The 24,792-nt window shown below is 35.8% G+C and overlaps 1 protein-coding gene and 1 non-coding gene across 2 annotated transcripts in view; both read left to right on the top strand.

Annotated features, from left to right (window-relative positions):
- SLC25A16 (solute carrier family 25 member 16) overlaps positions 1 to 24,792 on the top strand; it is a 33,985-nt gene that overhangs the window by 7,763 nt on the left and 1,430 nt on the right. The window contains exons 3-8 of the mRNA XM_045569295.1: positions 590 to 723; positions 1,713 to 1,776; positions 12,329 to 12,450; positions 12,688 to 12,754; positions 20,299 to 20,461; positions 23,443 to 23,511. Of these exons, the coding sequence (XP_045425251.1) occupies positions 590 to 723; positions 1,713 to 1,776; positions 12,329 to 12,450; positions 12,688 to 12,754; positions 20,299 to 20,461; positions 23,443 to 23,511 (619 nt within the window). The remainder of the gene's footprint in view (positions 1 to 589; positions 724 to 1,712; positions 1,777 to 12,328; positions 12,451 to 12,687; positions 12,755 to 20,298; positions 20,462 to 23,442; positions 23,512 to 24,792) is intronic.
- Positions 2,439 to 2,542, top strand: LOC123650520. The gene has a single exon (XR_006739387.1). It is a non-coding gene; the product is annotated as a small nucleolar RNA U13 (small nucleolar RNA).

Below are 24,792 nucleotides of genomic sequence, written 5' to 3'. Positions count from 1 at the left end.
ATATGACAGAGAACTTTGTACCCGATTGAGAATACACTGTTGTTTTGTTTTGTTTTTGAGGCAGAGTCTTGCTCTGTATCCCCAACTAGAGTGCAGTGACATTATCATAGCTCACTACAACCTCAAACTCCTGGGCTCAAGCAATCCTCCTGCCTCAGCCTCCCTAGTAACTAAGACTACAGACACCTCGCCATGCCTGGCTAATTATTTTATTTTTTGTAGAGATGGGGTCTTGCTCTGGCTCAGGGTGGTCTCCAACTCCCTGCCTCAAGCGATTTTCCCGCCTTAACCTCCCAAAGTGCTAGGAATACAGGTGTGAGCCACTGTGCCTGGCCAATTTGCTATGATTAATAGCTGTTCTTGCTAAAATAGATTTTATATTTTTATATAAGGTGTGCTTATTTGTATAATTTGGATATTTTAGGTAGGTTTAACTGTTGTATAGAAATTATTATTTGTGTAATTCCTTAAGCACAGTTACAAGTGATGGCATAGTAATCTTTATCTGTGATTGTTGTGAAAATTGTGAATTTATATAGTTTTCTTTGTTTTAATAGTGTTTTTCTTCTGAAAATCTTTCAAAAAATAGGAGTATTTTCTGCATTGCGTGCTGTTCCCCAAAAGGAAGGATACCTTGGATTGTATAAAGGAAATGGTGCAATGATGATTCGAATCTTTCCCTATGGTGCAATCCAGTTTATGGCATTTGAGCATTACAAAACGGTAATTGAATCTTGATCTTTTCACTTTTGTGTCCTTAAATATCATGCTTACTTAATCAGTCATTTGTTTTAGACTTTAAAATTACTTTTTTTTTCTGTGAATTTTGTGGAGAAGTATAAAGTTAGTTTTGATGAATGGATAAAGTAATGCCTTTTTTAAGGAGTAAGACTTGTGATGGTTTAAGTTTTTAACCATAACTTGGTTTTAGAGTTATCTCTTCCAGAACTGTTAGTAATTTAGGTGTAAATTCTTTATGTTCACACATATGAAGAAAAGCCAGAGTACCTTTCAAGAAGATAATAATAAATTCATAAAATATTAATAGTTTTTTAATGTGCTTTTTGTTCCTCAGTTGTAGGAGAAGAACACTATGGCTTTGGATTTTCTTACTAAGTAAAATATGGCTTGTGGTGAAATGCATTATGAAAGTCTGTTTTAGAATAATGCTATAAGTTAATACCTTTTCCTATCCTATTCGTTGATGAAGTTCTCTGGCTGAGTGAAAGTGTATCCTCTAAAACATTCTCTTAACACAGAAAGGAGTTAAGTATATTAAGTTTCAAAGAGTATTTCAGAATGAAAAGTAAGCAGTAGAGATGAGAACAACATTCTGTAATAACTGATCAGTCAGATAGAATTGATGCCATCAGTATATTAGGACTTCATCGTCTATAGTAGCATTTTATTCCTACTACTGCCATTTGCTCTTCAAGAGTCTATGGTTATTAACATACGGTATTGTATATTTGGCAATTCTAAGCTAGATTACTTCTGCAAAAGTGCAAAAAGAGCAGAGGGAACAGAGGAAACATCTCTTTCTGATGTGAAATAACACTGCCCAGCTTTATATAATTGTGCTCATTTCATTTACATTTATAATTTTCTTTTTATTAGTCTTGAAACTTTTTTGACATAAGTCTTCATTACCAAACAGTGAAATGGGCAGCATTTAAAAATATCTCATTTAATTCAGTGTTTTTGGTTTCTAGTTAATTACTACAAAGCTGGGAGTTTCAGGTCATGTGCACAGATTAATGGCTGGATCCATGGCAGGTAAGAGGAGTTACATATATTTTATTTCTGACAAATTAGTTTTCTATTAAAATACTTAATTTGAATACTTAGTACTAACATTGATTAGGTAGCATACATTTGTTGTCTTTCTATACTCAGTTATATAAGAAATCATTAATGGCTGGACCCGCTGGCTCATGTCTGTAGTCCTACCACTTTGGGAGGCTGAGGTGGGAAGATAGCTTGAGTCCAGGAGTTCAAGCGCAGCCTGGGCAACAGTCTCTAAAAAAGAAAGAAAAAGAAAAATTAGCAGGTGTGGTGGCATGTGCCTGTAGTCCCAGCTTAATCAGGAGGCTAAGCCAGGAGGATTGCTTGGGAGCCCAGGAGTTAATGAGGCTACAGGGAGCTGTGATTGCACCATTGCACTCTAGCGCAGGCATGAGCCACCTCACACGGCCTTGCTTTTTTTAAAAAAAATTATCCAAAAGTTTTATTTCCTCAATTTAGAAGTTTTACATAGCCAAATGTGTTTGTCATTTCCCCTGTTGGTTCTAAATTTTCTGTTGTGTTTAGGAATGCCCTCCTTATTTCAAGATAAAGACATTTAATCATGTTTTCTGCTAAAATTTTTTTGGTGTGGTGATCTCATATTTATTTTTATTTAAGGAATGAGGTACAGATTGAATAATTTTTTTTTCCACATCCTTTTGCAGTTCATAACCATGATGATTGGGTTTTCACATGCACGTGTGAGGTGTGGCTCTCTCAAACCTTGTTACAACATCGGCATATTACCTTTCTTTTTTTTTTTAATAGTCTTAAGAATTGAGTAAGCATGTTACCTTTCTGATGTGAAGAAAAAACTTTTTTTTCCCCAAATGACTAGTCCATTGTGCCAATGTCATTTTTTCAGTAATTTATCCTTTTTCCCGATTATTTTTAAGAAATGATGTCTTGCTATATTGCCCAGGCTAGCCTTTAATTCCTGGGCTCTTTTTTAGTTGTTGAGGTGACAGATGTGGTCTTGGATGATAGGTATTAGGGACTTTTCAGACACTACCTCAGACTCTGAAACTACTAGTGACTCTTTAGTCTTACATTTCTACCTAGAGCCATATCCTGATCTACCTTGCTCTATCTGTGGTTTTGCCGTGTCCTATGTTTATTCAGCTGTCTTGACTTCTGGCTGGCTGACTCAGGTTTCATAAGTAGTAAAAATAATCAGGAAGAATATTCAAAATTCTTAATAATTCAACTGTGGAAGTAGGGGATGGGGAACCTGTGGCCTTCTGGATCCTTGAGTGCGGCCTTTTTTTTTTTTTTTTTTTTTTTTTGAGACAGAGTCTCACTCTGTTGCCCAGGCTAGAGTGCCGTGGCGTCAGCCTAGCTCACAGCAACCTCAAACTCCTGGGCTCAAGTGATCCTTCTACCTCAACCTCCCAGGTAGCTGGGACTACAGGCATGTGCCACCACGCCTAGCCAATTTTTTCTAGATATATTTTTAGTTGTCCAGATAATTTTTCTTTCTATTTTTAGTAGAGACGGGGTCTTGCTCTTGCTCAGGCTGGTCTCGAAGTTCTGAGCTCAAACGATCCATCTGCCTCGGCCTCCCAGAGGGCTAGGATTACAGTCGTGAGCCACCGCACCCCACCTGGGTGTGGCCTTTTGACTGAATCCAAACTTTACAGAAAAAATCTTTTTAATAAAGAGATTTGTTCTATGAAGTTGGGATTTGACCGAGGGGCCACACTTGGGGATCTGGAGGGCCCCATGTGGCCCAGAGGCTGCAGGTTCCTCCCACACCCTAGAGCTACTGTAACAAATTACTATAGACTGGATAACTTATAAACAACAGAAATTTATTGCTTGTCATTCTTGGGGCTGGGAAGTTCAAGATCAAGGTTCTAGATCAAGTTCAAGATCAAGTTCAAGGTTCTGTGTCTGGTGAGGGCCCTTTACTCTTAGATGGTGTCTTATGTGTCCTCAGATTGTTGAAGGGGTAAACAAGCCCTCTGTGGCCTTCTTTATAAGGGCACTGATCCCATCCATGAGAGCTTTGCCCCCATGACCTAATCTAAAGGCCTCACCTCTTAATACTGTTGCATTGGGGATTATGTTTCAACATAGGAATTTTTTGGAGGGCACAAACATTCAGACTATAGCACAACTGGTATAGACATATTTCAGTATTTTACACTGGTGTGATGGTACTGGGAACCTGTATTGATTACTTGCTGTGTACCCTACACAGACTTGAGTTTTTTTTTGTTTTGTTTTGTTTTGTTTTTTTGAGACAGAGTCTCGCTCTGTTGCCCAGGCTAGAGTGCCATGGTGTCCTCCTAGCTCACAGCAACCTCAAACTCCTGGGCTCAAGCCATCCTCCTGCCTCAGCCTCCCGAGTAGCTGGGACTACAGGGATGCGCCACCATGCCCTGCTAATTTTTTCATGTATTTTTTTAGTTGTCCAGATAGTTTCTTTTTTTAATTTTTTTTAGTAGAGACAGAGTCTCGCTCTTGCTCAGGCTGGTCTTGAACTCCTGAGCTCAAACGATCCACCTGCCTTGGCCTCCCAAGTGCTAGGATTACAGGCGTGAGCCACCGCGCCCAGCCAGACTTGAGCTCTTGACATGCAATCTTTGGACACTTGACACGTAGTCCACAGAATAATACTGTGAGGAAAGTGCTATGATTATCCTCATTTTGCAAAAGAGAAATTTTAATAAGTTTCTAGATCTTAGAATTTATGATTTTTTATATCACTTTTTAATTTTTTGTCTCTCAAAACTTTTTACAAGTGACCAGTCAAAATCTTTTCTTTGAATGTTATAGGAAAGATGGAGTAGCATTATGAGTATGAGTTTAATTCTGAAGGCTTTTATTATTTCCTTTTCATGGCACTTGATTATTGATTGCATGTTCATTTAAATGGTATTTCTAGTTTCATTCTTCTGAAGTTAAAGACAGTCAACATCAAGGTTTCGGTATTATATTAGAAAACAATAATAAACAAGAGGAATTTCAATTACAAATTTTAATTTGTAAAGACAAAAGGTTTTTAAAATTCTAGCTATTACAGATATGGCTAGTGCTGCCACTATCTAATATTTCTTTTAATCATTATGTTTAAGTAATTACAATTGAAATTTTGTTCTTATGATTTAAAAGTTGAAATGAATGTTCTGATTAATTTTATTTATGTCTGGTATATTTACTCTGGTACTTTTGGTGGCCTCTAAATGTAACTTTGGAAATTTTACATTTGCCAAAGTAAAAAGTAGTGTTTTTTATGATAATTTCAATAGAGCTTATTTTAAGGCTTTTTTAAACTTTGATCTTCTCCCTCATCCTACAACTACAATCCAATACATGCTGAATCTCAGTTGGCCAGAAAAAGGAAAAAGCACAGACTGAGAATCAAGGTTTGTATATTTAAGGAAGGTCTTCTTGCCTTGCATATGTTTCAATTATCTGAAATCCATCTGCCTCTGGCAGTTCCCATGGAACTAAGGGTGACAAGATAAAGGAAAGAGAAAAAAGAAGGAAGGTGTTAGAAACTAGAAGCTATGAGCTGAGTTCTGCTTCTTGCCCTTCTTGTTCTACTCCTGCTTAGTGTTCTGGTCCAGAGCTGGATGGTTGAGTGGACAGAACACTTGCTGGAATCTTGGCTGGGATCCTGGCTGGGATCCTGGCAGGCCTCCATGACTCAGTTGCCCTTTGACCATGGGCAGATCACCCAAAACCTCTGTAACTCATCCATTTGTTAAAGTGGAGCTTATGGTTGTTTCTCTCTCTCTCTCTCTCTCTCTCTCTCTCTCTCTTCTTAGTTATTCTGAGTGTCAGAGTAAAGAATTGTTACGAAAACATTCTGTAAGATCTGAGGTCCTCCATAAATAATGAGGAAATGTTATTAAACCTTACATGCCAATGACTTGTTGCATGCTTTTAAGCCAGCCATCTGAGTTTGTTATTCTTCTTTTTGTCTCATTTGTAACATAGGGAAAATTTTGTAAATAGAAGTGATAATAAAAATATTTAACAACCAGTATAGCAAAGGCAACAGCCATTCACAGCAGAGGCCAGACATCAGCTGCCAGAATGAATGGTATAGTACAATGATTATTAGAACAGAGTACTCACTATACTTTTGAGAATCTCAAGGAGGCTTGGAGATACCTTTCCCAAATACTTTTTTTTTCCTTTTTCTTTTTTCCGTAGAAACAGGCTCTTCCTCTGTTGCCCAGGCTGGAGTGCAGTAATGTGATCATAGCTCACTGCAGCCTTGAACTCCTGGGCTCAGGTGATCCTCTCACCTTAGCCTACCAAGTAACCAGGAATGCAGATATGATCTGCCATGCTTGGAATCAACTACTTTTATTTTTAAAAGGGAACTCTGTCCCTTTTGAGCCCTGATTCTGAATTCAAAAGCAATAGCCTTCCTATTAATACACATTGAAAAATTGCTCTTCTGAGCTAGTAGTCCAACTCTTAAATTTAAAAAAATCAGAACTTAAGTTCCAATTAATAGAATTTGGATCTTGATTTGTGTGTGGGGTGTGGGAGTGGTGTGACACTCAGACTTCTGCTCTCCAGTCCTTTGGCTCTTTGACCTACGTTGTAGAGTTACCAAACATCTATGATTTCCACATGAGAATACTGTACAAAAGGCATCAGTTATTCCTTTGGGTAATAATGTTGCTATTGTGGCTTGTGAGTGTCATAACTGAATGATCTCTCTCCTAGAACCTTCTCTGAGAGCACGATTTTACTTGTCACACCCATCAGATGTTGCACACAACTATAGACAGTTGTATATTGGTTATTTGTAACAAATATTCAATCAAGCTCAAAGCAGTGATGTGTTTCCGAAGGACAAGGTGTAATAGAATTGGACTTGCTTGGAAATCTCCAGGCCAATTTGTTTAGCTTTGTGACTTAACTTTTATATTTGTGATGCATAGTCCTTCCTTTGTCTAAAGCATATATTTAGAACCTATATATTTTTATCAAACTTCACTTTCTTTGGATACATACACAGATTCTAGATGCTGCTCCCACCATGGTAACCTCAGATAGGAATGGAGGGTGGTGTGCTGGGAGAGAAGCCATGTTTGAAATCCATATTCTTTGAGCAGTTGAGAAGAGGATGAATTGATGAGGGTCTGTTAGTGCTCATCTACTCCAACCCTGTATTACGCAATTTCTAATATTTATTCCTCTTTTCTCTTTACTCTCTCTTTCTCATAAGGTTAGTTCCTTTTCTGAGAAGTCCTTTATGGCTGGGAAGGTCACCTGCACCTGTAATCCCAGCTGCTTGGAAGGCTTTTCTGTAGCAGAATAAAGAATTCATATTTACCATACCTTCTGAATATGATCTCAAGCTTTAGTGATCAAGGGTTATCTTTGTCTTTGGTAGTGTGGTTAGAAACATAATTTACAGCCAGAGGTTTTTGTTTTTGTTTTTGTTGTTTTGTTTAAGCATACAGTGAGCATGCTGTGTAGATTATGGAAGGCAATGTCAGGCTCTTCTAAGCTTCCCAAATTAACAAAATATAATTCCTGATTAAAGTATGTTCTTAGGTTTTCCACAATTCCAGGGATTCTATATAGAGAATGTAAGAGGATGAGAATTTAGAGAAAAAAAGTCACTTGGTTTGGATTCATCATTAAGTCCTCAGTTTCTTGACTCAGAGGAGGGAAAGAAAAGAGTTTTGCACATACACAAAAAATTGAAAGCACATCTCAGCTTGATTGAGTCTCATTGCTTCCTGATAGGTGAAGAAATTTATTCTACTCTTTGTATTGGATTGTAGTTGTAAAATGGGGGAAGAGGAAAGCTGTCAGTCACCACTGCTATTTAAGGTAAGCAGTTTCTAATTTCCTTTATTTGCTCTTGGAGAGCTTTTTTTTAACCTTTCTATAAAGCAGTGCTAGGTACAATAATGAGTATGTGAGTGCAGAAAAGGGTCCCAAATGAGAGACAGTAGCTTTATGAATTGAAAATCCCAGTCCTTCTCTGAATGACTGGTATGTTTGTCAGTCTGTTGACTAGCAGTCAAGCTGAATTCCCACTTCATTACTTATTCCTTTCTATTATAATAATTCTCTGAGTGTGCCTCCCTTTTTATTTAAATTCCTGAGCATTGATATGCAGGAGAGAGATGAGGGGGAAGGAGATTTTAGTAAGAAGAAAAGACAAATGATTTGGTTCTCAAAGAAAGGGTCAAACCTTTACTATGTACCAGGAATTATTTTAGGGATTTATGTATATTAACTCATTGAATCTTCATTAAACTCTAAGTTGGGTACTACTTATTATGATGTCCATTTTACACATAATGAAACTGAAACATAGGTTAAGTAACTTGATCAAGATCATATAGCCAGTGGTAGAGCCTAATTTGAACTAAGGAGGTGCACCCTAGAGTCCATACTCTTAACCTCTTTTGACCATTTTGACCAATTTTGACAGTAAATCAAAAATAGCTTAATAATAAAGTAAGAAAAAATAAAGTAGCTGAAATGAGAAAAGTTGTCAAACCAAGAAAATAATGCTAGTGCCAGATTACTTCATAGGCAGACTACCTGCATACTTCGGCCCCCAACAAAGCTGGAACTCCAGAAATAAAGAGAAAAAAAATTTTTTTTTTTGAGACAGAGTCTCGCTCTGTTGCCCGGGCTAGAGTGAGTACCCTGCATCAGCCTAGCTCACAGCAACCTCAAACTCCTGGGCTTAAGCGATCCTACTGCCTTAGCCTCCCAAGTAGCTGGGACTACAGGCATGCACCACCATGCCCGGCTAATTTTTTCTATATATATTTTTAGTTGTCCATATAATTTCTTTCTATTTTTAGTAGAGACGGGGTCGCACTCTTGCTCAGGCTGGTCTCAAACTCTTGAGCTCAAACAATCCACCTGCCTCAGCCTCCCAGAGTGCTAGGATTACAGGTGTGAGCCACTGCGCCCAGCCTGACTCGGTAGTTCTATATTAGGAATTTCTCTATAGTGGAAATGATATGCAGAAATATTTAGTTATAAGGACATTCACCAAAGCATTGTTTGCTATAATAATGTCATATAGCAAATAGTGAAGACAACCTAAATGTCTAAGAGGATTGTTTTAATAAATTGTGGTACATTTAAATTATCTTTTTCGTTGGGTCCCTCCACTGTTGCCGGAGTGAATTGATCCAGAAGTTGAAGAGGCCTCCAAAGGTGGGAAATGAAGTCAGTGCCTCAGTTGCTAGTCAGAGTGTGTTTTGTGCCCTATTCTTTATCACACAAAAAAGAACAAATACTGCAGTGAATGAAGATTCCTCTGCATTTTAGCACTACTTTTTCTACTGTAGTTGGCCTTTTTTTTTTTTTCTTGAGACAGGGTCTCGCTCTGTTGCCTGGGCTGGAATGCCATGGGGTCAGCCTAGCTCACAGCAACCTCAAACTCCCGGGCTCAAGTGATTCTCTTGCCTCAGCCTCTGAGTAGCTGGGCCACCACACCTGGCTAATTTTTTCTATTTTTAGTTGTCTGGCTAATTTCTTTCTATTTTTTTTTTTTTTCCCAGTAGAGACGGGGTCTCGCTCTTGCTCAGGCTGGTCTTGAACTCCTGACCTCAAGTGATCCTCCCACCTCAGCCTCCCAAAGTGCTAGGATTACAAGCATGAGCCACCACACCCGGCCTATAGTTGGTTTTTGAATGGATAGCTTTTTAATGAGCTGGAATAAATAAATGTGTCTGCAACTCAGACACTGAGAACCACTTTCATTAAGGTTGAAAAAGAAAATCCAGGTATCACACAAGACATCATTATGAAAATTTTAGGGGAAAAAAGCATAGGTGTTAACTTCATGGAGTCCCTTCTTTGTGTTGCAGCTGATGATGTAGAAGAGTTATATGATTGAGTATATGATTCCAAGACCTAAATGAAAAGTCACAAGTACATAAATTCTCAATAAGGTCCTGGAATGAGATTAATGACAAATGAGGTTTCTGCAGACAATTGAGGACATAGCTAGTGCAGTAAAAGAACTTCTTGGTACAGTGAATAATGTCTTCAAGAAATATCCATACCAGAACCACAGGGCACTTAAATACAAAAGTAAAGAATTTGTAGGGCTGGGCAATGTCTCATGCATATAATCCTGGTACTCTGGGAGGCCAAGGAGGGAGGATTGCTTGAGGTCAACAGTTCAAGACCAGCCTGAGCAAGAACGAGACCCCGAATCTACCAAAAATAGAAAAAATTAGCCAGGCATGGTGGTGCATGGTTGTAGTCCCAACTACTCAGGAGGCTGAGGCAGGAGGATCACTTGAGCCCAGGAGTTTGAGGTTGCTGTGAGCTAGGCTGACGCCACGGCACTCTAGTCCCAGCAATACAGCGAGATGAGACTGTGTCTTAAAAAAAAAAATTTGTAAAGTACTCTAAAAGTTTCCATGATAACTCTGAAAAATGTAAAGATGGTAAGGCAATAAATGTGTTCGTAAGTGCCAACTAATTAATTCATCAAACCAACTTAATACTTAAGACCTTCAAAACTGTGGGCTGAACTTTGTATATGTTAAGAGATGTGCTCCTCAGTGGCAGTATTCAACTACCTTTATAAGTAAATTTTAAAGTTTTACTGTATAATTTGTCAGTCCCTCCTGAAGAGATCTAATCCAGGAGGTTGATTGGGATTATTGCCATTTTATACTGTATTTTTGTAAAATGTAGCTTAATCATAATCTCACACTGAAAATTTTGCATCACTTTTGCTATTATCATTCTTTTAAAAATCATAGGCCAAAAGAATTTATGCCTTAATGTATCATTATATAACGTTCCTTAAAACAATTATTAATATTAGTGTTTGTTTCTGACATTTTACCTTGAAAGCGATACACTAAAATATTACGTGTTTAACAATATTTGGTGGCAAATATTCAACAAATAGTTTATATCTGTTGAATATTTCTTTACTGGAAAAAAATGTTTTTCTCACATGGAAAGATGTTCACAATATAACGTAGAGAATTGGCTACAAAATATACTTACGTTATTACCATAAGTTTTAAGTGTGTATGTGTATACATATATGTAAATGCACATGTATAAAAGGTTTAAAAGATTATAAATCTAGGTAGTTATTACTGGAGGATGAGTATATGTATTAAAATTTTACTTGTCTATATTTTCTAACTTCCTACACTGAACAGATGTTCCTTTGGTTCTTTAAAAAAGATTTTTTTTTAGGTTAAAAAAAAACCTCAGCAGGGCTGGGTGAAGTGGCTCATGCCTGCAACCTAGCACTTTGGCAAGCCGAGGCAGGAGACTCACTTGAGCTCAGGAGTTTGAGACCAGCCCGAACAACATAGCAATACCCTGTGTCTACAAAAAATTCAAAAATTAGCCAGGTGTGTGGCATGTGTCTGTAGTCCCAGCTACTGGGGAGGCTGAGGCAGGAAGATCGCTTCAGCCCAGGGGCTTGAGGTTGCAGTGAGCTACCATGGTGCCAGTGCACTCTAACCTAGGCAACAGAGTGAGACTTTGTCTCAAGGAAAAAAAAAAAAAAACCCAAACAATTCTGCTGGATAGTTTGTGGAATTTGAAATCATATGTTGGTGAAAATCTAGAACTTAATACTAAATTTGCTTATCGTCAGGAGATTTTATCCCTAAAACCAATTGTTTGTATGACCTTGGGTATTTGTATTTTTATTATGCTTAGTCAATAACAAATGAACTGAGATTCTAAAAAGAAAATTGCTCTGAAGTTTTTTTTAAAAAAGGGTCTTTATTTTTATAAGGATTCCATTCAAGGTGATGGATATGATAATTAGCTTGTTTTAATTGTCCCACTTTGTATTCATAAATCATAACATCGCTTTATACCCTGTAAATATATACAGCTATAATTTTTCAATTTATTATTTAAAAAATAGAAATTAAAATAATGAATTCTTTATGTTTCATTAGGTAAAGCATCTTTCCATTTTAGGATTAGAGAACATAAGTAAAAAAATGAAACATCTTGCCTAGTGTTGAGGAGATAGTATAAGTCATTCCTTGGTATCCATGGAACATTGTTACAGCAGCCCCCAGGCCCCACATTATAATCCACAATTGCTCAAGTCCCTTATGTAAAATGGCATAATATTTGCATATAACACACATTCTCCTATATTCTTTAAATCATTTCTAGATTACTTGTAATACCTAATACAATGTAAATGCTATATAAATACTTGTATACTATATCATGTAAGGAATATAATGGCAAAAAAAGAGAAAAAGAGTCTGTACGTGTTCAGTACAGACACAACCATAATAGACCTAAGTCCATTTTCCATCTGCAGTTGGTTGAATCTGTGGATGAGGAACTCACAGATAAGGACAGCCTACTGTGTTTTCTTTCTGATATCTTAAGTGGGAATAGACAAGTAGTAGAATAAATTTTTTGAAAAACCTTGTGATTCACTTACACTATACTATTTTGGTGCCAACAAATTAACTTCACAGTGGGTGTGTATATATGTGTATATGTATGTATATACATATGTATATATGTATATATGTCAAAAATTTATTTTACCTATAAGTTTCTACTTTCTTTTCAGGTATGACAGCAGTTATCTGTACTTATCCTCTCGACATGGTTAGAGTACGCCTAGCATTCCAGGTGAAAGGGGAACACACCTATACAGGAATTATTCATGCATTCAAAACAATTTATGCAAAGGTATTTAATATTTATCTTTCTCATCTATAGCATGTCCTTTTATATTTAGGAAAATATTTTGTATGTTATCTAAATCTTTTATTTATAACTGTTTGATAATAAATATGAAAGTACATCTTTGTACTTTCAGGGTAGGTCCTAGAATAATTTTTTCATTATTAAGTGTGGTTTTGTTCTTTGATGTTTATCATAATGAGCACAATGTAATCTCTCTTCTAATTTTCCTTCACTAAAAAGGAAGGTGGTTTCCTTGGATTTTACAGAGGCCTGATGCCTACTATATTAGGAATGGCTCCATATGCAGGTATGTTTCAAATTTGGCCAAATCCTAATTTGTGTGCTTAAAAATGTGTCACCAGTTTTTTTCTGAAATGATAACATGAAAAGATACTATTGATACTATTGGTAAAGTACTTTTATCTAAGAAATGATGAAGAGAAAATTATGATCATACTTGGTCATGCATCGTCATATCTTATATGTAAAGATGACTATGTACAATGAATAGAAATGTACTTTTACATCTTGTTTCTTAATACCTGAGCCAGTGTAGTCTTGTTAATATACACATATGTTAGATGACTGTTACGGATTCAGTTTTTATGAGCATGCTAATTCAAGAGGTGGAAGTAGTTTTTTGGCCAAGCACAGTGGCTCACACCCATAATCCCAGCACTTTGGGAGACCAATTTGGGAGGATTGCTTGAGGCCAGGAGTTCAAGACCAGCTTGGGCAACATAGTGAGACCCCACTTCTAAAAAAAAAAAAATAGCCAGCCATGGTTGTGCACTCTTGTACTCCTAGCTGTATGAGGGGCTGAGGTGGGAGGATTGCTTGAACCCAGGAGTTGGAGGTTACAATGAGCTATGATCATGCCACTGTACTCCAGCCTGGGCGACAGAGTGAGACCCTGACTCAAAAAAAAAAAAAAAAAGAAGTTTTTTTCCTAATTATAAATAGGGAAGACTTACGGGAAATTTGGAAAACAGAAAAGTAGATAGAAGAAAAATAGGATACCTGTAGTCCTCTAATCTTACTTTGTATCTATTCCTGTTTTTTTTTTTTTTTAAAACTAAAGCTTTTTATCTTGAGGTAATTGCAAATTTATATATGGTTGTTTCAAAAGACAAAATTGCAACAAATTTGGTTTAATGATCTCAGTTGACCTTATTTGCAGTTCTAGAATTCCATAAAATAGAGTAAGTGTTCCAGTGAGTTAGGCAGAGAAAGTTCATTTTATAGACAGGACTGAAGAAAGCAGAAACAAAGAACAAACAGATTTGTCATTTCAAAGTTACTTTCCTTGTAAGGTGGGGACAGGGAGACAGAATAATAGAAAAATAACTAATCGGTTAACTTCCAGTTATGTTAGATTACTTTTTTGGTGTAAGGTTTAAAGCAGAGGGAACTTTATTATCAAGCCTATGAAAGATTGAAAGCCCTGTTTGGGAAATTGGCTGTTATCTCTCTGTCCTGATTTCTCAGAGGGTCAGATAACAACTTAGTTTTAGTTTGATGTTATAGAACTTTAGTATGGATGACTTCATTTTCTTTTTTAGTCAGTTCTGTTGGGGCCTACTGCAGGAGCTTAGTCCAAAACAATGGCCTCCTGTGATTTTCCTTTACCAGTTGAAAGAAACAGTGCAAAGAGGCTGGGTGCGGTGGCTGACGCCTGTAATCCTAGCACTCTGGGGAGTTCAAGACCAGCCTGAACAAGAGGGAGACCCCCATCTCTACTACAAATAGAAAGAAATTATCTGGACAACTAAAAATATATGTAGAAAAAGTTAGCCGGGCATGGTGGCGCATGCCTGTAGTCCCAGTTACTCGGGAGGCTGAGGCAGGAGGATCACTTGAGCCCAGGAATTTGAGGTTGCTGTGAGCTAGGCTGATGCCATGGCACTCTAGCCTGGGCAACAGAGTGAGACTCTGTCTCAAAAAAAAAAAAAAAAAAGAAATAATGCCAAGAGATCCCGTGTACCCTTTTATCCAGTTTCCCCAGTGGTAATGTTTTACAAAACTATCGTATTGTATCATAGCTAGGCTATTGACAACATAGTCAAGATACAGAATAGTTCCATCATAAGAAGTATCCATCCTGCTGACTCTAACAGGCATACCCTCCCTGCCCCTTTCCCTAACTCCTGACAACCACTTATCTGTTTTTCAGTTCTATAATTTTGTCATTTTAAGAATTTTTATATGGAGCTTGGTTGCAGTGGCTCATGCCTGTAATCCCAGCAATTTGGGAGGTGGAAAGATTGACTGAGTCCAGGAGTTCAAGACGAGGGACCCCGTCTCTATTAAAACAATAAAAATTAGCCAAGCATGGCGGCGTGTACCTATAGTCCCAGCTACTTGGGAGGCTGAGGCAGTAGGGTCTCTTGAGCCCAGGAGTTCAAGGTTACAGTGAGCTGCGATCACACCACTGTACTCAGCCTGGGCTGCAAAGTGTCTCTAAAAGAAAAAAAAGAGTTCTCATAGTGGGTACAGTGGCTCACACCTGTAATCCCAGTACTTTAGGAGGCTGAGGGGGAAGGATTGCTTGAGGCCAGGAGTTCTCTGAGCAACATGTGGCTCTTGCCTGTAGTCCCAGTTACTTCAGAGACTGAGCCCAGAAGTCTGAGGTTGCAGTGAGCTATGATGACATCACTGCTCTCTAGGTTAGGCAACAGAGTGAGACTCTGTCTTAAAAAAAAAAAAAATTTTTTTTAATAAATGGTATCTATGCTATGTGGCCTTTTGAGATTAACTTTTTTTATTTAGCATAATTCCCTGGCAATTCATTCTAGTTTTGTGTATCAATAATTTGTTCTTTTTAATTGTTGAGTATTGTTCCATGGTATGAAAATATCAATATTTTTTGTTTCTTGGATTCATTATATTTTAAAGATTTATTCATGTTGTATATAACTGTTCATTCATTTGTCCAATTGTGTGTGGTCCTGCTTCAGGAATTTTTCTAGAGTATGTACCTGGGAGTAGAATTACTAGGTTGTAAGTTAAATGTATATCCAGTTTTATTAGATAAGATCAAATCGATTGAAAACAGTTGTATCCATTTATAATTCTGCCAGCAGTGGTTAACAATAATCATTGGTATTAGCTGACTTTTAAATTTTTGTGAATTTTATTGAATATAAAAAGTAATTTATAAGCCTGGTATGCTGGCTTGTGCCTGTCATCCCAGCTACTCTGGAGGCTGAAGTGGGAAGATTGATTGAGCTCAGGAGTTTATGACTAGCCAGGGCAATATAGTGTGACAACATCTCAAAAAAGAGAAAAAAATTAACTTATAAGGTCTTACTTAGGCCAGGCGCGGTAGCTCACGTTTGTAATCCTAGCACTCTGGGAGGCTGAGGCAGGCGGATCATTTGAGCTCAGGAGTTCGAGACCAGCCTGAGCAAGGGCGAGACCCCGTCTCTTAAAAAAAAAGGTCTTATTTAGCATTTCTCTCATTACTAATAAGGTTGAGTACCTTTTAATATGTTTATTTGCCAATTATATTTTCTGTGCAATACCTACTTATGTGTTTGGCCTACTTTTCTACTGAGGTGTTTGTCTTTTTCTTATTGATTTGTATTTATATAATTTCATCATCAATTGTTTGCTATTTATATGTTGAAAATATCTTTCCCTTGTTTATGGCTTGGCTTTTTCATTTCTTTGTAGTGTCTTTTAATGAACAGAAATTCTATTTTGGGGGATTATAGCTTTATTTAGATATAATTCACATATCATACAATTTATTCCTGTAAGTGTGTAATTAAATGGTTTTTCATATATTCACAGAGTTGTACAGATTTCACCTCAATTAATTTGAGAACATTTTTATTATCCCCAAAAGAAACCCTGTACCTTTAACGATCATCCCTCAGTCCTAAGTAACCACTAATCTTTCCCTCTGTATAGATTTGCCTATTCTAGACATTTCATACAAATGGAGTCATATTATATGTGGTCTTTTGTGACTAACTTCTTTCACTTACCATATTGTTTTAAAGTTCACCCATGTTGTAGCATGTATCAGCACTTCCATTCCTTTTTATGGCCAAATGGTATTCCATTATATGAATATGCCACATTTTGTTTATTTGTTCATTAGTTGACAGACATTTGGGTTGTTTCTACTTTTTGGCTAATATAAATAATGCTGCTGTGAACATTTATGTACAAATTTTTGTGTGGATTTATGTTTTCATTTCTCTTGGATATATTTCTAGGAGTGGAATTGCTAGGTCAAATGGTAACTATGCTTAACATTTTGAGGAACCACCAAACTCTTTTCCTAGCAACTGCACCATTTTACATTCCTACCAGCAGTATATGAGGGTTCCAATTTCTCCGTATCTTTGCCAACAATTATTATCTTTTTTTTTACTCAAATTCTTCCACTTCTGGAAACAGTTTTATCTGACTTTGGGTTATAGCCATCCTACTGGTGTGAAGTGGTATCTCATTGTGGTTTTGAAATTCATTCCCTTTTTTTTTTTTGCTAAGTCATATTTCGTTGTATGGGCATAGCACAATTTGTTTAGCCATTCTACTGTTGATGACCATTTGGGATATTTCCAATTTAGGGCTATTATGAATAAAGCTGCTATAATCATTCTTATAAAAATCTTTTTGTGGACATATGTTTTTATATGTTTTGGGGAAATACTTAACAGAGAACTGCTGGGTCATAGAATAGGTATATGTTTAACTTTAGAGGAAACTTTCACACTGCTTTCCAAATAATTGTACCTGCCTGCTATGTGTGAGAAATCGTTGTTGCACACTTTCCCAACATTTGGGGTTATTAAAATGTTTTTAGTTATTCTAGTAGCTCAGAAATTCAAAATTTTGAATTTATCAATCTGTTATTTTACACATAGTGCTTTTTAAGTCAAAAATGTATTTTGAAATGATTTTTAAAGTGTAGCATTTCATATATAAGCTCCTAATTCATCTGGAAGTATTTTTTTTCCTTCCCCTTTGACCCAGGACCATTTATATTTATAGTCTGGGTCAAATAGTCTCTCCTTTCCCCAGGGATCTGCAGTGCTACTTCTTAAAAAAATAATTGTGAGCAGTTTTATAATGATCCTTTATATTTGGTAGGACAGATCCCTTTACTTTATGCTTCTTTTTTTCAGGAATGTCAGGACTATAGATACTCTGCTACTTCACATGTATTTTAGAATTTGGTTTTGCTGTTGCATAAAAATTTTTGTTGATATTTTGAATGAATTTTCAAATAGGTCTTGGACATTTTTGTTAGATGTATTTGTAGATACCTTATAAGTTTTGTTGTATCTTTTAGGCGATTAACATTTTCTGTTTATTGCTTGATTTAATTTTTATGTTAATAGCCATTTTCCTATTTGTTGATTTTATAGCCAGCCAACATGTTACTTGTAAATGCTTTGGGTTTTCTATGTGGACAGTCATATCCTATGCAAATAATAATTGCTTTTTAAATTTCCATTCCAATCCTTTATTTATTTATATTTATCTTATCTTACTATACTGGCTAAGGACCTACAGTCTAGCAATGAATAGAAGTGATGATAATGGACATTTTGGCTCATTGCTGCTTTTGAAGGGCAAGTTTCTAACACTTCTTTAGCATAATGTTTGTTGTAGTTTTTAGTATATATACCATTTATCAGATTAAGGAAGTTTTCATGAGAATTTTGATCTGAGCTGCTGTTGCATTTTAGCAGATGTTCTTTTCTACACATTGACTGAGGTGATCATATAGTTTTCTCCTTTAATCTGAAAATTGATGAATGACATCAATAGATGTTGTAATGTTAAATTACCTTGGGGTCAACTCAAACTATTTACGATATAATGAACTTCTTATATCCAGCTTGATTCAATTTGTTAATTGTTTTTAGAAGTTTTACATATACACGAGTGAGATAAACTTGTAATTTTCTTTTCATGTAATATTTTTATGTGGTTTGGGTATCAAAGTTATATGATTCTCATAGAATTAGTTGAAGAGCGTTTCTTCATTTTCCATCCTTAGGGAAGAATTTGTATAAAATGATTAGTGGATGGGACCCCAGTCCAAACACGAAATTCATTTAGGTGTTTTCTTTTGTAAGCATCATATAGCTGGATATTTTTAAAAATCTAGTCTGAAACATCTTTTTATTTCCCATTAGTCCACTTGTTATTTATTGTGATTATTGATGTTTTTGGACTTGTATCTGTACCTTGCTATTTTATTTCTACTTGGTGCTTTTCTCTTTATGTTTCTTTTTACTACTTTTTAAATGTTACTTGCTTATTTGTCTGAATCTTTACTCCCTCTACTCTTTTGTGAATATATATATTTGCCTCTTCTTATGCTTGGTGGTCTTTGATTAGGAGTTCATTGCGTGATATTAATCTCTGAGTACCCTATGGGTCTAAATTGGGAATGTTTTTTTCCAAAGAATCGTTATTCAGCTTCTACCAGGAGCTCCTGTTCAGAACTGAGCTCTGCCCACGAGTTTCAGACCCAGTGATTCCACTTCTGCAGGCTCAGTGACAAGATCCATTTCAATGTCTCTGCTGCTACTGGCATCTATATGCAGTTACTTTACCTCCCTTATGTACCCACAACTCCCAATCAGACCTCAGCTTATACTTTTGTGAGGCAGTAGTGCTGCGTTGTTTCTTGGAGACCTTTCCATCCTTTTTACAAGTCCAGTAATGGATGCAGTTTTTCTGTAATGGTAAAGTCCGTTAGAATACTTAGACTGCCATTGTGCTAGTGCAGAACTCTTTATTTTTTGCTGTATTTTCCTCACTCTTTTTTAGTTTTTAAAATATATTTTTTACATAGTTATAGTATATATACAAATTTTTTTAATTTTCCCCATTTCCCAAATATTTTTCACATATTTGAATATTCTTCACAAACATCATTATTAATTCTGTCATATTACACTTAATACCATTCCACATCATTTAAGTATTTATAATATTTTTCTACTCATGTTTAATTTGCTGTGAATTTCCTTTTCATGAACTTTTTCTGTATTTAAGACTTTAGAATAGATTCTCCAAATATAAAAGTATATGAATATTCTAAAATTGTATATCATCTCAAAATATGATAATATTATAAGAATTTTGCATAAAGAATAAATGTATATATTGAAGTGTTATCCTGGACTGGATATTTGTTAGTAATTATTTGTTCTTAAGCATCAGGTATCTTTTAAGATATGTTCTTTCAATTTAGTAGATATCAAGATATCTTGAGTAATGCTTAGTTGATAGGAATGCTTGAATTCTTTTTCTAATTTATTAATATATAACCTTACTGGTTCTATTAGAATCATGAGCAGTTTAGCAAGCTCTAACTGCATACTATGTTTATTAGATTCTACCTGTCCAATATGAACATTTCTCTCATTGTCACAATTCTTCCTTGAAGACAAAATTAGTCACTGAGTTAACATAACAATGCTTTGTTATTTCTGAATTTTTGTGCCTCTATCTTACATTATCACCATCATTATTATTATAAATGTAATTGCCATATTTACTTATAATTGTTAATCATGAATTTAATTTTTACTCGTGAAACCTTGGAAAACTGTTCAATTCTATTCATATATAAGGTGGCATTATATTCACTACCGCCTCCTTCAGTGCACTGAATATAATAGTGTGTGAAACCAATGCTACAATTTTTATATAGGTGGTAATTTTGTAATCTTTTACAAACATTAACTAACTCTTTTTGTCTTAGATTAAGCCAAACAGTGGAAATTAGGAATGCATTTGTTGTGTAAGAATGGTGTCTTTTTCACAGCTCATGCTCTGTTAAGCATCATGGTGAATTTATATTTTGTTTTTCAGGTGTTTCATTTTTTACTTTTGGTACCTTAAAGAGTATTGGGCTTTCCCATGCTCCTACACTTCTTGGCAGACCTTCATCAGACAATCCTAATGTCTTAGTTTTGAAAACTCACATAAACTTACTTTGTGGTGGTTTTGCTGGAGCAATAGCACAGACAATATCGTAAGTTTCTTCATCAATTTAATTCAATCAAATTACAGTTACCCAATCCCAATTTTTCAGCATTGGTTGATCATTTTACTTTTTCTAATAGATTATTCAAAAATAAGATCCCTTACAAAATATAAGTATTAATTTAATACAGTTTTTCAGATGTGCCTGCACTGTAAGCATATTATAAATAATAATTACAGGTGCAATGGTGTGTAACTGTAGTCTTACCAACATGAGAGGATAACCTGTGCGTAGGAGTTCAAGGCCAGACTGGGAAACATAGTGAGACCCTCATCCCTTAACAGAGAAAGAAAGAAAGACATGCCACATTGACCAAATTAAACTAAATTCACCCAATTTCCTGTAGATTCATTTAAAAGAAAGAAAGAAAAAAAGAAACGCTAAATATAATCTTTATATTCTCACGAATTTGCCTACATGAAGTTTCTGAGTTTGAACCATGTAGAGTGTGTGTGTAAGGAGTTACAACTTCTCTTGCATTAAATCTTGAAGGACTACTTTGTGCTAGACAGTGTACTAGGCATTGGGAGGGTCACTGAAAGAAAAACAAAGTCGCTGCCTCAACAAGGCTATCTCCTTATTAAGACAGTAGCAATACAATGGAGTTAAGTGGAAACATAGACAAAGGTATTATTTAATACTATATTGTAATTGGAAAAATGGCTTCAAAGAATTTCCTTATATCAAGAGAGATGGAGTAGAGTGAGATAAAAAGAGGCTAGAATACTGTGAAAAAGAAACTGTTTAGGAACAGGAAGAAGAAAAGCTTTCTGTGACTGAGAAGTGAGAATCCTGAAAAACAGGAAGACAAGGAAGTAGTAGTGTCACAAAGACTCAAAAAAGAATATCCAATGGGAAAAGTCAGAATTAGTTAAGTCAGGTTTTCATTAGATTGTACAACTAAGGATTATTTTTGTGAAAGCAGATTAAGTGTATTTGTGGATGGGACAGATTATACTAGATTGAAGGTAAAGAAGAAAAGGAATGTGGTTTACTTTTGGAAAGTTGGCTGTGAAACCTTGTTCATTTGCAGAGACATGATCACCTCCAGCTATTCTGATTCTTTTCTTGCTTTTATTGCTTCCCTCTCTTCACTACTCACTCCCAACCCCTAGATCCTTAAAATCTACCTTCTCTTTCCCACTTCTCTTCTTAAACTGTATTGTAAACCCATTGATCCCTTAATTCAGTGCCTCCCTTCTTAGTTCTTTTATCTTCTTTCCAATTGTTCTAGTTCTTTGGCTCCTGTAACAGTGCCCTCTCTAGGCGGTCATCCTCCAGAACCTTCTCTTTTCAAGTATCTTCCTACCTATCTGTGTAGATTTTTTAAGGCCCAGCCAGACTTTAGTTTTCTACGGTTCCTATAAATATCTAGAACAGCTCATCTATCTTCATGGTATCAAGGGTCACCACTGTAGAGATAACCAATTCTGTTTAAATCTCCATTACTGCCTCCCCATTACATCTCTAGCAAGCTTTTGGATGTTTCCCTTGGATCTTTGCCATTAGGGCAAACTTCGTAAGTCAAATACTACCTTCTTATCTTCTTTACGACAATCCTCAGCTCCTAACTTTCCTGTTACTGATAACTACCAATCTACTAGTCCTGATAACTTGAAGTCATTTTTCACATTGTACATATCCAAAGAGTCACTAAGTCTTGTCATTTTTTTTACTTCAGAACGTTGCCTAGAATGCAATTTTCTTTCTTTCCCACTATTACTTCCCTAGTCCTGGTCTTTGTCACCTTGTCTTCTTACATTCTGTCCTTTCTATTAATCAATTCCTTCTACCCACATACATCTTGTCCTGGTTGGAAACTCAATCCCTCAGGTTGAAGATACTTGGTCACTTTACCCCCATAACACTTTTTTTCTCTCCCATTAAAAAATAATTTGTGGAGATGCTATTGAAGTGCATAGGGAGCCTCAACTATTGGTAATGTTATTTCTTAAGTCATTTGGTTAGTGACTGGATGTTTTTTATCATAACTACTTCATAGTAAATTTAAATGTATATAAAAACATTATTTTTATCATATATCACTTATGTATATATTAGATACTATGGGGAACTTTAAACAAAAAGTAGAAAGCACTGTGACATTAGAGAATGTCTCTAATACTCCATTTTTTTAATCTTAATGTTGGGATAACAGTAATGTGAAAATGAAATGAGATAATATAATGTTTAGCACAGGACCTAACACATGGGGTTAATATTAGCAAAATAAAAATAATTCTTAAAAATCACCTGTATCCCACTCCTAAAAGAGATTATCTTTGCATATTTCATTTCAGGCAATCCTGTGATATGATTTTCTCTGTCCTCAAAATGCAATTACATGTATCATTAGTTTTAGCTCTTTTTTTTTTTTTCACTTTCTAAAATTTTAGCTCTTAAGAAAAGTTTTGTATTGGTCTACTATATTTGAGGAGACTTGCTGAATAGCCTTAGAGTAGTTCTCAACTTGGGGTGATTTGGTCTCCAATGAACATTTGTTCATATCTGGAGACATTTTTGGTTGCCACAACTGGGGAAGTGCTACTGGCATCTAGTGGGCAGAGGCCCGGGATCACTTAAACATACTACAATGCACAGGACAGTTCCTCACAATAAAGAGTGTTCCAGCCCAAAATTTCAATAGTGCCAAAGTTGAAAACCCCTATTCATTACAACAATAAAAACCAGTTTATTTCTTTGTAAGCAGCATTTAATTTGGCTTTGAGGAGTGAATAGAACCTGATATTGTGGTGATGGGGGAGAAGAATCCTCTAACCAGAGGGAGTCCCATAAACAAAGACCTATGCATTGTTAATTGATTTTATTCATGTGCCTATAAATTAGACAAAACAATAAGAGAATAGGAACACATTATTTCCTAGTGCACATAGGGCTTTGTATTCAACAGTCGTTGAGTAGAAAACTAAAAATTATTTTTAAGTCTTTATGTCTTTTTCTTCTTTTAGCTATCCATTTGATGTAACTCGTCGGCGAATGCAACTAGGAACTTCTCTGCCAGAATTTGAAAAGTGCCTGTAAGTTTATCATATGTCATCGTTCATTTTCTTTGGGAAATGTAATGTTTAAAGGAGGTGGGGAACTGTTTCACTTGACCAGCCTTTAAAAAAAAAAAAAAAAAAAAAAAAGCTAAAGTCAGGAGGGAGATGGGACTCTGGTCTCACCAATAGTCTATATCCTCCATTTTATCCCCCAGAGTATGCTTTGGTAACTTTATAAGGTTTCCATCAGTTTCCATTCTATTTTAGAGGAGCTTCATTAAATAGAAATATAATGTGAACTACATGTGTAATTAAAATTTCTTGGTAGCCACATTTTTAAAAAGTATAAAAAGAAAGATAAAATTGTTTAAATGTATGTTTTGTTTAACCTAAAATATCTAAAATATAATCAGTTTAACATTTCAATATTTTGCTTTCTTTTTTTTTTTAATACTTAGCACTTTAAGTTCAGGGTGTGTTTTACACTCACAGCATATCTCAATTTGGACTGCCACATTTCAAGTGCTCAGTAGTCACACATGACTGTTCGTTACTGTTATTGTACAACATGGCTCTACAATTTTCTATAAGCTGTAGAAATTTAGAACCATTCTATTTGAGTGGTGATTTGTTGCCTTCAGGAGAAGAGCAAAATGTTTGTTCTGCCTTGTTCACCCAAAAGATTTTTTGAAGATTTGAGCCCAGATTGCCTATTGAAAGGGAAAAAGCAAAGCCCAAAATATTGATTTGAAAGGAAAGAAACAACTCTGTCTGAAACAAGAAAGTCTTCATTGCTGAAATCTGAAAGATAGTGCTTTAAGCTTTAGTTCTGTGACACCTGCTTTTTATAATATAGAACTTGAGCTGTGGCCAGGCACGGTGGCTCATGCATGTAATGTCAACACTTTGGGAGGCTTAAGTGGGAGGATTGCTTGAGTCCAGGAATTCCAGGTTGTAGTGAGCTATGATTGGACCACTGCATTGTAGCTGGGTTGACAGAGCAAGACCCTGTCTAAAAACAAACAATGATAACAAGATCAACAACAGCAGAATGAACTTGAGCTATAATGAAAGCTTAAAGGGCAACTGCTCATACAACCTTTGAAAGGATTGCATCAGTATTTCAAATATTAGTATGAAATAGTGTTGTCGGTAAATGTCATAGACATAGGACAAACAAAATATATTGTATTAATGAACCCTGAAATTCTATGCATAATGCTTGTACTTGTTTGGAATGACTTGCTGTTTTATTTTGAAAATTTTTAGCTTGTTAACGCTTGCCTTCCCCAAGATATTCAAGGTGTCATTTTAGCT

The sequence above is a fragment of the Lemur catta genome, chromosome 14 (genome assembly GCF_020740605.2).
Source record: "Lemur catta isolate mLemCat1 chromosome 14, mLemCat1.pri, whole genome shotgun sequence".
NCBI classification, from domain to species: Eukaryota; Metazoa; Chordata; class Mammalia; order Primates; family Lemuridae; genus Lemur; species Lemur catta.
The sequence above is the reverse complement of the archived record's forward strand: the minus strand, read 5'-3'. Positions and strand labels throughout refer to the sequence as shown.